This window comes from Moschus berezovskii, chromosome 23, assembly GCF_049115385.1.
Source record: "Moschus berezovskii isolate FMDL1 chromosome 23, NW_MosBer_1.0, whole genome shotgun sequence".
Classification (NCBI taxonomy): Eukaryota; Metazoa; Chordata; class Mammalia; order Artiodactyla; family Moschidae; genus Moschus; species Moschus berezovskii.
The window spans coordinates 55,185,280-55,200,076 of NC_142482.1; the positions used below are offsets into that span (position 1 = coordinate 55,185,280).

Consider the following 14,797-nt stretch of genomic DNA (forward strand, 5'->3'; position numbering starts at 1 on the left):
GCGCTATACAATAAATTCCACTTTTGGTTAAGTATAGAGACTTCTTTGGAGAAGGAAATGGCAACCCACTCCAGTGTTATTGCCTGGAGAATCCCAGGGACAGGGGAGCCTGGTGGGCTGCCGTCTGTGGGGTCGCAAAGAGTCGGACACGACTGAAGTGACTTAGCAGCAGCAGCAGCAGCAGAGACTTCTAGTGGAGTCATTTCATCTTATTAACCACAAATCTAGTTACATTTTCCAAATTTAGTTGAAATGTATTCAAGTGAATCTATTTTTATTGTTAAAAGCATGTCCCCAGATTTCAAATCCAGTTGATGCCACTTGAAATTAAGATATTGCAGTCCCATGTATTGTTGTTATATTCTTTAAAGGTTTTCAATATCACTGAATTACTTATCCTTTCTGGATTTTGGCAGGATAATTTAGCAGAAGAAGCAACATCACTTAGGAAGATAGAATTTTTATTTTCTTAATGTGGTCGTGATGCTGGAAGATTTTTAGTATCATTGAATTCAGTATCCTTTCTGAATTTTAGTAGGATATGTTACCTCTCGATAAATACCTGCTTACTTACCTTTCTGATGAATCAACCACACGAGCACATTAGGGTACCTTCTTCTTATCAAGTCCTCCATAGATGAAGTATTTTATTGAGACTCTTCCATACTTTTGATTGGGTTATAAAACTCTGGAGTGCTTTCTTGGGCAAGGGCTCAAGGCCCAGCCTCCTAGTCTTTTCCCAGAAACCTACACGCTTTCTGTCTTCCCCCCCAGGAGGAGTACATCACTGTCAATTTTCCATCAACCTAGGACTTGTTCACCCACAGCACAGCCTTTATTGCCGAATTCTTCTTAGTCACAAAGCATAGTGAACTGGTTTATGTGGCTCATACCAAGCGCTGCCTCTCAATTAGCTGTCTGACCTTGGACAGCTTGCTACTTAATCTGTCCCTGAGTTTCCTCATCCATAAAGTAGAGCAAATGAAAGTGCCTGCCTCATTCTCTGATAGTAAGAAGGAAATGAGTTGATGCCTGCACACCTCTCAGAAGAGAATTTGGCATGCTGTATAAACATTAGCAAGCCATGGCAAGCCACTCCAGTACTATTGCCTAGAAAATCCCATGGATGGAGGAGCCTGGTAGGCTGCAGTCCGTGGGGTCGCTAAGGGTCAGACACGACTGAGCGACTTCACTTTCACTTTTCACTTTCACACATTGGAGAAGGAAATGGCAACCCACTCCAGTGTTCTTGCCTGGAGAATCCCAGGGATGGGGGAGCCTAGTGGGCTTCCATCTATGGGGTCACACAGAGTCGGACACGACTGAAGTGACGCAGCAGCATAAACATTAGCCATTACACACATTTGCTACCTTTGTCTTGATGGGTCCCCTGAGGTCTGGGAACATGTAATGTCCATTCCCTCTCAGTTCCAGACCTACATACCCAATTGGCTGTTTCACATTTGACTTGGTTGAACAAAGCCTATCTATACCCTCAACTCACTATATCCTTGTTGAAATATTTACAGATGAGATGGCAATGATACTTGGGTTTGCTTCAAAGTCATCCAGGAAGGCAGGGCAGAGCGTTAGTAGAGGTGAAACTGTATCAGTCAAATTTTGACAACTGGGACTTCCCTGGTGGCCCAGTGGTTAAGAATTTGCCTGCTAATGGAGGGGACATGGGTTTGATCCCTGATCCAGGAAGATACCACATGCTGTGGAGAGACAAAGCCACAGCTACTGAACCTCAGTGCTTCAACTACTGAAGCCCTAGAGCCGGTGCCCTGCAGCCAGAGAACCCACCACAAAGAGACGCCCACATGCTGCAGGAAGATTAGCCCCTGCTCACTGCAACTAGAGAAAGCCTGAGCACAGCAGCAAAGACCCAGCACGGCCAAAAATAAATAAGTGGCTCTTTAAAAAAAGAAAAAAATGTTTGACAACTGTTAAACTGCATGATGCGTATGATGGCTTTATTATACTCTTCTCTCACATGTGGGCTATGTTTGAAAATATTTATGATAAAGAATGAAGAACTCAGGAATTATAACACTGCTTTCTAACCTGTCTTTCTATCTGGCCCTTCTTACACACTGTCAGTAGATAACGTTTTGTACTCTATGAAGCAGAGAGAGAGTGGCAATGGGAGATTTTTTGAGATGGGGAGATAACATAAATTACTTTTTAAGTTCTTTCTAGCTGTGTATCCATGGCAATTGTGACTTGAAGCATAGGGGGGAGATTGTTATTATAGTGGTAATATCGGGGTGAACTGGAGTACAAAGAAATAGAAAGACTCACCCAAACTGGGACAATTGTCACTAAAGTGGAGCCTGAATAAAAGAATATTTTAGCCACACAAACTCTCCAGAGATCCCTATAAGTGGGTCTTATAAATCTTCTGAAGTTTCATTATCACCTTTGCCTTGCTCTTACTGAACCCTGTCACCCATCTGTACATTTATTAATTCATTGATATATTATGACCAAAAACCTATGCTCAAGGTTGGAGGCACCAGAGAAGGTGAAAGTTCTCTGCCTGGTCTGAAGATAAAGAGATACAGACATCAAGTCTACTTAAATAGGGCCAAGGTCCAGGTCGTCTCTAAGAGATCAAGGTGGAACTGAAATTCTAACCTCCTTCAAGGCTTCTCCTGTTTTAGGGTGACCAGTTTGCCCATGACGGGCTGTGATCATTACTAACAGCATCACCAAGCACCGTTTGAAGTGTCTCAGATTTAATGAGAAATTATCTGGCTACCTTTCTGGGCCCAAATTTAATCCAAGAGGCCAAGACCCAATCTTATAAGCAGCTCCTTCTTGACAATCCTGTGCCAAGTCAGACAAAGACAAATATCGTATACTGTCACTTAGGTGTGGAATCTGAAATAATGATACAGATGAGCTTGTTTACCAAACAGAAACAGATCCACAGACTTAGAGATTGAAAGCAAGAAAGGTGGGAGGGGGAAATAGACTGGGAATCTGGGATGAACGTGTCCACACGGCTATATTTGAAATAGATAACCAGGGGACTTCCCTAGTGGTGAAGTGATTAGAACTCCATGCTTCCAGTACAAGACGCTAGAAGTTCTGGTAGATCAAGGACCCTAGCAAGTTCTGGTCTGAGGCAAACCTCAGTTTTGACCACCATCAAACTGTCCTGCTAAAAACCTCCAAGGAGACCAAGAATACCTTCAATTATTTCCATTTATACCAAAGAAGATCAGTGTATGAGTGAGGCGGGCATGGGGAGTGAAAGGCTGACCCAGAGGGATGATGATGGAGCAAGTTCCTGACCAGGGATCAAACCTGTGCCCCTTGTACTGGAAGCAGGGAATCCTAATCACTTCACCACTTGGGGACTTCCCTGGTTATCTATTTTAAATATAGCTGTGTGTCCATGTTCATCCCAGATTCCCAGTCTATCCTTCTCCACCCCCCCAACACCTTTCCACCTTAGTTCATTCTCTAAGTCTGTGGATCTGTTTCTGTTTGGTAAACAAGTTCATTTGTATCAATGTTTCAGATTCTGCATCTAAGTGATAGCATACAATGTTTATCTTTGTCTGATTTGCTTCACTTAACATGACAATCTCCGGGTCCATCCATATTGCTATATACCCCATTATTTCATTCTTTTTAATGGCTGAGTAATATTCCATTGTATATACATACCACAACATCTTTATCCATTCATCTGTTGATGGACATTTAGGTTGCTTCCATTTAGGAAGTTTCTTGGCTGTGGCTGAGATAGTTAGCTTCATAAAACCTGGTAAATAGCCATAGAGCAAGAAGTCTAGAAATTCCATCCTGGCTCCCTTTGGCTTCCCCAGACTTCTGGACTTCTCCACACTTGGAGGCTTAACATCTGGCCTAACTGGAGACCATCAGGAACCTGGTGGAGCCACAGAACCACCCCATGACTCTGTCCTGGTCCGTTCCAATCGGTCAGTGCCCTTGCCATGCCAATGATTGTTCATTTCATCCCTGGACACTTCCACAGCAGTTTCGGGTGGAGGCTTGGAATGACTCAGAATATAAAAGAGGAAAATGAGCTGCAGGAAGAAGAAGACTTGGCATATCAGAGTCCCGATGGGCTGCCTCCCAGAGCACGCCGCCTGTCAGGCTGGGAACGCATCACTTGCCTCAGTCAGGGACCCCCGCGGCTGAGGCCCTTCTCTTCTCATTATCCAATGGCACCAGCCCTAGATCTTTCTCTGACCATCCCCCAGGGCTTGAAGAAACACCACCGCCTCTGCCACCACATTCACCATTGCACTCTCTTCCCGAGTGTTGGATCTTCTTCTAGAAGTTGTCAGTGAAGCCCTCGGGGCACCGGATTTGAAGGCAGACACAGTAAATTATAGTGATTTTCTGCCTTCTGTGCATGGGTGTCATGAAGATGAAGCAGTGAACAAATATCCAACGGAAATGTTCGTGAGTGATGCTCCCGAGAGAGCACTAAGAAGAGTGGGTCTGGCAGCCCTTGCCAGGGAGGCTGGAAGGCACAGCTTCTACGAAGAGTGACTTTGCTTCACCGTCTAGATCCCTCTCATAAGGTTTGCTTGAGCCTCTGTCTCCATGGACCTCCAATCATCTCTGAGTGAAACAGCCCTGCTCAAGGTCTCAGGCTCCAGAGGTGCCTGCTGTGTGACCTTGGGTAAGTCACTTCCCTCTGTAAGCCTCGGCTTTTTCATCCGGTAAAACCAAAGATTGCTCTTCCTTTCCTGAGAGAACTCCTGCTTAGTATGATACTGGTGGTTGTGAAAACTCTAGTTAGTTAATCTAATAGCTTGAGCATCTCAGGGAAGCACAGGCAGGAGAAAGGGCAGTGGTTTCCGGCAGACGAGAAGCCCATCCCTGGAGTGAGAATGAAGTGTGATAGCAAGTGCCTCGCACTTCACCAAAGACCACTTCTCCCCACCAGGACCCTCTGGTCTTTGGAGCCCTGAGATCGAAGCTCTGCCTGCTCCTGATCATGAAGACAGAAATCTTAAGTGGGCTTCTAGAACTCATGCTTTTACTGAAAAACAGCAAGAGTCGTGACCGACCACGCCATGAGTTTTCAGCCCTCGAGCTGGCACAGTCCTTAAGTCACATTCACTCTTTCCTCTACATATTCCAAAAATACTGACTTCCTAAGAACATTCCAGTTTATTTTACTACTGACTCTCATGCCCTAAGAGCACTGCTTCATGCTTTTTTTTTTTTTTAATTTTCTTGCTGGTTGCTGAGGCAGGAAGCATGGAGGAAGAGGATTTAAGAGTCTGAATAATAATTTTTTTTAAGAAAGAAAGAAAAAGAAAATCTTATCTCCACTGCTTCCTGTGTTATACTTTTGCTCAGTGGCTTCTTCCCACAGCAACTCCCTCTTAAATATCTCAGATCCAGGTCCTCCGAGCTTGGCTCCTCACTGCAGCCCATCAGCTCCACTTCGTGTGATCTCAGGCTCTCTCTCACGGCTGTTGCAGGATCTCAGGCTCACTCTCACGGCTGTTGGAGGAGTTCCTCGTCTTCTTCAGCTCACAGATGAGGAAATTCACGACTCCAGGGAATGGAAGAGCCGTTCAGGATTGAGCGGGGGCTAACTTCAGGCCAAGGCCCTTGTCAGTATGGGCAAAACTTCACTATCCTCTTGAGAGCTGCACACCGAGAAACAGTGTGCTACATGAAGTGAGCTCGATAAGCAATCCCCCCAAAGACATTGGTGCACGCGTGTGTGCTCAGTCGTGTCCTGCTCTTAGTGACCTCATGGACTGTAGCCCGCTAGGCTCTTCTGTCCTTCTCATTTGTTCTCCAGTGTATGTTCCCAACCCAGGGATCGGACCCGTGTCTCCTGCATCACAGGCAGATTCTTTACCACTGAGCCATCTAGAGAGTCCCAAAGACACTGGACTGTCTCCTAAAATCAAAACAGTGAAAGATGAAAACCAATGCCTGTAAAGATGGAAACCCTGCCCAGGGTACCTACCTGAAGACTGTTACTGAACATCCTTCAAATGTGTCACTGTTGGAGAATAGTAACCCCCGTGAGCTGCTATTTGAGGAAAAACCAGGCATTCTTTCGGGCTTCCCAGGTGACTCAATGGTAAAGAATCTGCCTTCCAAGCAGGAGACTCGAGTTTGATCTCTGGGTCAGAAATATCCCCTGGAGGAGGAAATGGCAACCCACTTCAACATCCTTGCCTGGGAAACGCCATGGACAGAGGAGCCTGGTGGGCTACAGGCCATGGGGTTGCAAAAGCGTAGGATACGACTAAGCGCCTAAACCAGCAAACACCAACATGGGTATTCTTTCAGACCCTGTTAGAGAAAAGCAGTGAAGATTCTCAGAAGCAGATCAAGCTCATATGGGCTTCTGTGGGCAATAAGCATCTGCAAAGCTATTCTCCCCACTGGGTTGGCAGGTCAGCCGATGCAAATTGGAGAGAAGGGAGGGGATGAGAAGCAGGAGGGACCCAGAATCAGCATTTGGCATCTCTGCCTCCATGGGCGTGTGTCCAGCACTGGGCTACCGGGAAAGAGCAAAAGTACTTGGTGTTCCTCAATAAACAAACTTCTTAATCCGAGCAAATAAAAAAGCCACTGGGAGCCCTGACTCGCTCTGAGTGGGCCATTTTCTCAAAGCAACTCTAGTGTGGAATGCATGTAATTAGGTACCTTCAGGGAAGCGGCCTTGCCATCACTTCCTTTAGTTTATTAACATGGAGAAAGCACCTCTCACCACACCATCAGCTTAAACTGTTGGATCCTAACCGGCCAAGCCAAGTTAATGGATGAAGTCCCTGGAGAGTCTGCAGGTGCGAGGAAGCAGAGAGTAGATATGCAGGAAAAGACAGAGGTGTGAGAGCTGAATTTTTGTTTTGTGTTTAGCTAAATGCAATGGCAACTCAGTACTCTTGCCTGGAAAATTCCATGGACGGAGGAGCCTGGTAGGCTACAGTCCATGGGGTCGCAAAGAGTCGGACATGACTGAGCAGTTTCACAAATGCAATCTAAAAGCAATTTTTAAGATATAAATCAAATTCTTGTTGTTGTTAGCTAAGATCCTTTTTTCTTCTGATTGTCACCTTTCCAAGAAGACATCTTTAATCATTCCCCTTTTTGAATCTTACCACTGTGGCTCACCTCTCAGAAATTTCAGAGACGATTCAGAATCAGTACAGTAGGGAAAAAAATATTTATTTTCTAAGGTCATTACCTTGACAGGCAAAACAAAGCATTTTTTCAATTTCATTCAGAAATACATTTAAAAAAATACATAGACCAATATGGCCTGCCCAAACGTATATTTAACATGGTAAATATAAGGAATAAACTGTTTGAATATAAATATCTATAAAAATATAAGTACATCAAAATGTAATCCAACCTCTTCCATGAGCCAATAAAGGAAAATAATTTTACTGCTTTAAAGCATCACCAATGTTTACCCTTCAATATCTCTCCACAACAACCCTATACCATTGTGTTTCCAAAAATCAAGGTAAGTAAGGGAAACTCCTGATTCAATTGATCTTTTCGTTTTTCCTTAGGGAACAGAGCTAGTAGACGACCGTGAAAACATTATATCTACTATTGATGCGTTAGACAGACTTCCACGAGGCCAGGAATTGGGATGGGGTTTTTTTGCGGGGGAAGAGTTTGGGGAGGCAATAATTAAAGGCGGAAACGCTTTGTCAGAGTGCAGTGCAGATGAGGTAGTCTCCTATGCATGAAACTCATCCTGATTTTCAGTAGTAACAGTTCTTTTCAGTTTTGCATTTTACGAATTAGAAAAACAAGTCTTTTTTTTTCTTTTTTACTCGAGTGTTTGTCCTTCGAGTGTTTTCAATTTGTGCATTCCTTAGAAAAATCTTCTCGGGGCTTTGGCGTTTCTCCCTGAAATGTGCCAGGCGCCTGAGTGAGACACCTACACTCCCTTCGGACCCTCTCGGGAACTCCGCCCACAAGTGGAATCTCCTCTTCTCCTGCGGGAGGAGGAGTCCGTTTGCAGGTCACTGGGTCTCTTTGCCTTCTTTGCGGGGCCCACTGCCACCCCCATGGAGGAGAGGCGGATGAAAACAGTCAGCTTGGATGGAGACAAATGAAGACTGGCTGGGGGCACTCCTTAACCTTTCCTGGAATACTTGCACCCAGGGCGCTGGTCCCCTGCCAGTCTGGAACAAGAAATCGTCTGACCAGGCAGGACGCGTTTGCCTCGATCCCAGCCCCGTGGGCAGCACAGAGTCAGGCCTAGGGCTCTCCGCGGATGAGGAGCTTCAGACAGGCCCCAAAAACCTGCCCTCAGTGAGCACGGTTGTAGATCACTTTCTTATCTCTGTAGAGCTGGGCTTTCAGCTTGGCAACAAGAAAAGATGTTTTGATGCTGTTGCTGATGGCCTCCAACCTATTAAAACCAGACAAGAGAAAACAATTTTTTTTTTTTTTTTAGAAAAAATTATTCTTGGGCAAAAGAAACATCTAAAATTAGAATCTGGCACAAACAAATCTAAATCTGGATCCTCAACTTTCACCCTCAACCACGACCGCGTGCTTCTCTACTAACCTCAAATGAAAATAAACTGCCTCTGGTGCCTAGGGTGAGGCAGGGTTCGGTGAGCAAGGAGAGGGGTGATGCGGTCATATCTACAGGGGCTGGGAATTAAAGAGATTTTAAAGCACGATTTTAAGGTGGACTAGAGATACTTTCTTCTCTTTTTTAGCCCTATTCCAAGCACTGTTCCAACTTTGGTGGGCTTGTATGGAGACACTTACTCAGCAAAGGTTTAAAATTCTCAATCACATAAGGAATTGAAGCGGGCTTTGAGGGGGAAAGGAATTCAAAATGAGAAGGCCTACAGGCAGGACCCAAAGCAAACGTCTTATGGCAATTAAAAACTATCGTTTTTGCAGGTTTAATGTTTTCTTTGGGTGGGAAGAGCAGTAACATTGACTTAATAGTTGATGTAATGGAAACTAATAGAAAAAAATAATAATTTCCAAGTCAGTTCAGAAACGGTGGTTTACATAATCTCGCCATCTGGAGAAGCACTGTGCCGTGCTCAGTTGTGTCCAGCTCTTTGCAACCCCACGGACTGTAGCCCTCCAGGCTCCTCTGTCCATGGGGATTCTCCAGGCAAGAATACTGGAGCAGGTAGTCATGCCCTCCTCTAAGGGATCATCCCAACCCAGGGACTGAACCCAGATCTCCCACACTGCAGGTGGATTCTTTACCATCTGAGCCACCAGAGAAGCCCAAGAACACTGGAGTACGCAGCCTATCCCTTCTCCGGGGGATCTCCCCAACCCAGGAATCGAACCCGGGTCTCCTGCATGGCAGGTAGATTCTTTACCAGCTGAGCTCTCAGGGAAGCCTGGAGGACCACTAGTGTCCTGAGTTCATAAATATGGAGACTTCAAGGTCACATGGGAAGCGCTGAGCACGGCCCCAGACAGTAGTAAACAACTCAGAAGTCGTCCATGACCTCCTGGCACGTGCTCAGAACACTTGGATCCTAGAACTTCTTGCCACTGGATTTCTAGGAAAAAAAAAATGCCTTGGACCACGAGAGGGAATCGTAGACGATAGGACAGATCTGAAAGCAGGATTCCTCCCGTAGTCTGTGAACTTCAAGATGCTTAGGTTGCGGAAGGTTTATCACTATAGAGCCCCTCAGAGCAACCCTGGGGTGTTGCTAATCCAGATCCCAGCTCATGACTGATTAAAAAATAAGAAAGCTGTTGAGAATGACATTGGGTCTCCATCGAATGCATTTCCCTATTAAAAATGTAAATAAATAAACCTGAAAAATGACATGTTCTAACTCTCACCAACCCTACTTAATGACTTTATTATCCCTTTGGCCATTTGAATAACTGCTATGTTTTTGAAGAATTTGATTATACATGATTTAAAAAAAAAATTTCCCTGAAATGATTTTTAATTTCTCAAGGAAAGCTGTAAATATATTGACTCAGAGATGCAAAAACTAGATGTGACCAACTGACAGAGGTGTCCCTAAATAGACTTTTGTTTGGATGAGTGGTGTGTGTGCTAAAGGGCAGCAGACTGCATTACGTAAACCACTGTTTCTGAACTGACTCGGAAATTATTATTATTTTTCAGTTAGTTTCCATTACATCCAAAAAACTTTTGAGAAGGATTCTTTGGCTCTTTTAAATCTAAAGAACACAGATATTCCCCTTTCCTCCCTTCCCTTTATATTTTCTAAGCCTTTCCCCCACAGAGGTAAGAATGACTGGAGACTGTTTTTAGGTGAAGGGGACCAGCTGTTCATAGGAATCTCTTACCTTCTTGTTTTCCTTCTGGCCATGAGCTGCTGATGAAGACACTTCTCTCCGAGCTTAGAACAGTCTTCTCCTCTCTTTTGGCTGTTCCAGGCTTTCTCCATGGAGTCTTGGTCCCTGTCAAAATACAGGTAGGGAGGACATTTCAGCAATAGGAATGCTGGTTGTTCTCAGCGTCTCTGTTGCTTTCTTCAAAACAAGAAGACAGCATCACAAGAGGAAGAAGGTCAGGAGGCCAAAAAGCTGATCAAAAACAAAGGCGTTTCTACTCACCTGAGTTCTTTTCCTGCTTGGCAAAAATTCCAGCATTTCTTGTCTGTCTGGCTAGCACACTGGCATCTCTTCCTGTGGACTGCCGCCTTTGTAGAAAAGAAGTCCTTTAAGGAGCGCTTGGACCTAGAAGGGCTTCCAAGTCCATATGGAACAACGTGCCTATTATGGAAAGAGAGAAACAGAAGATATGAGCATAATTAATCCTCTCCAAAGGCTGCGTTCTTGTGGGGCAACCTCCTTCCATTAAGACAGAAGGGGAGCATGCCACAGCATTTGGTAGTGAAACAGAGTCAAAGGCGGTAACAGTGCCCATCAATGGCCCTGAGGGTTTGGACCCAACCGGGAGAAAATCACTTTCTCTAAGTCAATGACATTCCATGTCAACTCTGTACACGGTTCAGTTTCTTCCTGACACAGCAGCCTTGTTTTTTGGCCAAACTATGACATTTCTGCTTTGCTATCTGTTTCATATTTTCTTCCTTTTCTCTCTACTTAGTTAACAGCTCTTGGAAGGCGGGGGACTTCCATGCAAAAGCATGACTCACAACATTTTGAAAACCGATTTTCAACTCAAGTGGTACACGGATATACTAAAAGGAGCCCCAGGGAGGCTAGAGGAGACACACTACCAGAGCGCCGTTCACACCGCATCTGCACTCCTCTGGTGATTTTGGTGATTATCATGTGGCTATAGCAGGACTCTTTGCCAGAAGGCTCTCCAGTAATTTCCAATGCGCTCATTGTGATTCTCACCCAAGGAGTAAAGTCCTCCCCTTGGAAGTATCACCTTACTAAATATTAGGCTTGCCATGGCTTTTGTTTGGTTTGATTTGATTTTGTTTGGATTTTGGTCGTCCTCGCTATAACGGGACTCTGCAGGTACAATCAGTGTGCTTTTGTTTACAGTTCTTTCTGATGAATGAATTACTTTGCAGGGAGTAAGGGGAGAAACTGCCCTCTTCACTCTGGAGGTAGAAGAGAAATCTGATCACGGTGTTCTTGCTGCTGTCTTGAAATAGGCTTTTCCAAAGGGCAAGGACAAAGGAGTCGGGACACTCAAGTTCCAGGTCTCACTCTGCACAAACTCAACCTTGCAAATGACTTCAACAATCTGGGTCTCAGTTTTTTCCAAAAGTAACATGAGGAGACAGCCTGTAAGTTGCTGTCATCACTTCTGCCTCTTAAGTCTCTAGGCTCCCATGAGAAGCCCACAGATGACCTCAGCAGTGGCTTCTTTAAACCCAGGGAATTCGAGAACGTTCACCTCTTGGCCCGATACAAAGGTTTTCTCCCCAACCCCCGAGATGCGAGACACCCTCAGGAGGGGTGTTTTGCCCACAGGGGCACTTTCCTGTGGTCAGCAGTGCCACCTTCAGAGGCCACGCCAGCCAGTGATCAGAGAGACTGGACTCCGGTCTCCCGTGGAGCCAGAGGGGAGAAAGACTAGAGTAAGGATGCCCTCTAGAGACTCACTCTGGAGTGTTGACCCAGATGATGTCCAGGTGGCAGAAGTAGACACATTCTTTATCCATCAGGGAAGAGCAGGAGCAGCGCTTGGACCGGCGGGGCCTCCAGGGCGTGGCGGGGGCCGGCTTCTCCCGGCCACTCTCTGCTCCTGCGCTGAGCTCGGTGCCCAGGACCGCTGGGGAGAGAGATACAGCAGGTCAGAGGGAGGTGTCTGCTCCGAGGCCCGGAGGCACACGGGCCACAACCTGGATTCCAGACCCAGCAGAACAGGTAAAAGCAGATGAAGCACAGCACCAGCCTCCAGCAAGAAACACAGAGGAGAAAGGATGATTATTTTTCCCCCCTCCTTAACATGACTTCACCTGTGTCGCCACTGGCTTATCTGCCTTCAGAGAGATTAAACAAGTGCAGGGGAAACAGCTACCTGAAAAGGAACTTACCAGCCCCACGAAGGACACAGCCTTCAAGGAAATACTTAGAAACACTGCTTATAAGACATTTAGGTTGGCTTCTACATGGAACCGAGCGCAGCCCACTGTGGCTTGAAATGGGCTGATGACCAAAACAATCTGAGTAAGTAAGTCATACTGTCTTTGCCTAGACTCCAAGCCACTTCCCCAGGCGGGATGACCTTCCATTCAGGACCCACCGCTTCCCACCTTGTGTTAAGGCAGGGAATAGATCAGAAAAGAGGCACATCTAGAACTTAGGTGGAAATCCAGAGCTTCAGGGAGGTGATTGGAAAGAGAGAAGTCAGCTAAACAGGCGAACCCCGGGCTGAAGGGATCACCAAGCAGACGCTCTCGGAACCCAGACAAGGTTCTGTGGGCTTTGGATTCTGAATCCCGGGAGCAGGAGGGTGTGCGTGGGATCTACCAGCTCCCATTCCTCATGGCAGCCTTGCCTCCTCTTACTAAGTTAGCCCTGCAGCTTATCTGCCCAATTTTGTACATTTCAAACCATCAGACACATTCCAGGATTTTCATTCCCTTGACATCCTTTTCTCTTCAGTCAGGGGTCATGAAAAGACAAAAAAGTGCATTGACCCTAGAAAGAGAGAAACGGGCAGATGCTCACACACTATCTAAATCCCTCGGTAGCCAAGATTTATTCTAGCTCCCCTCCCAGGACAGGTGAATAACACTGGAAATGGAACTCACACTGTTGTGAGTGCCAAAAACCTGCCAAAAGAAACCCAAAGTCAATAATGACAAATTTTAAAGAAAACATCTGCTTCGCCCTGAAACCGCCTGGGGGTTTTTTTCCCCAGACTGTTCTGCGGGTGATTTTAGTGTGCATTCACTGCTTGAATGATTTGAATAAAATTCCTTGGCTTCGAGTTGAAAAGTATGAATATTTTACACATTAGCACACTATTAAAACAGTATTTGAATAAGATATAAATACCTATACGTCCTTTTGCCTGTATGAACAGAAAGATTGCAAACACATATTTAGCTAAATTACATCTTGTCTTTAAGTCATATTTTTAAAAGCCAAGAAACACACTAGGCAATAATAATCATGTCACTTTAACGCTGGAGGAGCAATGGTCTTCCACAGAGGATTTTCCCCCGCTAGAAAACTTCAGCAGCTCTGAGCACTAACTCCCCTGCACTTGATATCTGAGTGGCAGTCACACAACGCAGTGGGAGAAACAGAAGCAAGAAAAGCATTAAGGTGGAAAAAAAAAGACCTGCAGTATTCAAGGATTTTACAAGTCACCGTGCCTACCTGCTTCTGGAGCTCCTTGGAAAGCCACAAACAGCAGAGTGAAAATCATGGGGAAATAATCCATCCTGGGAGCGGATTAAAGGAAGGGCTCAAAATCTTTCCCCCTGAAAACTAAACTAGAAGGGAAAAAAGAAAAAGCGCAGGAAAAAAAAAAAAATCAGCTTCAGTTCTTTCCAAGCGCTTCGGGTTCTCCGGATCTCAAAATGGTACTTCGGCCTGATTGCTGTTTAACGGGGAGAAAAAAAGAAGTTTCTGCCCTGCAGAGAGGCAGAGCCAGCGGTCCCAGGACGCACGCGGCGGCGGCGGCGCGCGGACCCTGGAGGCGCTGGTCCCAGCGCGGAGGCAGGAGCGCGTCTGACCTGGACAGCTCTCGGCCGGCTTTTTATATTGAACCCCTATAGAGTGGGGGTAAACAGCTCCGATTTTATTCCAGCCCCCAGACAATGTTATTGTGTCATTAGTCACCACCAGGCAACGTGCAGCCGGAGATAAGGCCGGGCTCTAGAGGAAATCACTGCTAACTTCAGAGGCAGACGCCGTCTGACAATTCAGGGGCAGGGCTAAGAAAAAGAAAATACCCATTAGAGAGGGACCTTTGGTAAACCTGCCCGTGCGGCGCGCAGCCGTCTGCTTCCCCTTTGCAAGCTGCCAGCCCCGGAGTTCAAGAATCAGAAGAGGGACTCCAGAAAAGTCATACCATTGGTATGAAAAGTATGAGCTCCAGTTTAAATAGATTGTATTGTTGTGTGCGGGGAGAATTTTTTTTTTTTTAATTGTTGTTCGCTTCACTTGCCTTTTATGTCTCTCTGACTCCTTAGTGCTGATCAGACCGGGGGACTCTCTCCCTCCATCCCCCCTCCCCACCGACTCGGGGTCAGTTTATCTTGGCAGATGGATCCACACACTTTTCTCTGACTTCTGACCCCTTCCCCTCGAGTCTGCTGGGCTCGAGTTCTTTGCGTCCACAGTGGGAAAGATCGGAGAAGGATTGGCAAGGAAAGGAAGTTTAAAAAATAAAAAAAGA

The 14,797-nt window shown here is 45.8% G+C and overlaps 1 protein-coding gene across 1 annotated transcript; it reads right to left on the reverse strand.

The window, feature by feature from the left end:
* Positions 1–7,170: 7,170 nt before the first annotated feature.
* Positions 7,171–14,333, reverse strand: EDN1 (endothelin 1). Its single transcript, XM_055406854.2, has 5 exons — positions 13,774–14,333; positions 12,046–12,214; positions 10,573–10,731; positions 10,303–10,416; positions 7,171–8,398 (listed from the first exon to the last, which is right to left on the reverse strand). Exons 1-5 carry the CDS (start codon positions 13,835–13,837, stop codon positions 8,296–8,298), a joined length of 609 nt encoding a protein of 202 aa, XP_055262829.2. The 5' UTR covers positions 13,838–14,333; the 3' UTR covers positions 7,171–8,295.
* Between the last annotated feature and the right edge of the window lie 464 nt (positions 14,334–14,797).

Coding starts and splice junctions, on each gene's coding strand:
- EDN1 (XM_055406854.2), bottom strand. CDS start 13,837: ATGGATTATTTCCCCATGATTTTCACTCTGCTGTTTGTGGCTTTCCAA. Junction 12,215..13,773: donor CCAAGGAGCTCCAGAAGCAG/GTAGGCACGGTG, acceptor CTCTCTCCCCAG/CGGTCCTGGGCACCGAGCTC. Junction 10,732..12,045: donor ATCTGGGTCAACACTCCAGA/GTGAGTCTCTAG, acceptor TTTCCATAATAG/GCACGTTGTTCCATATGGAC.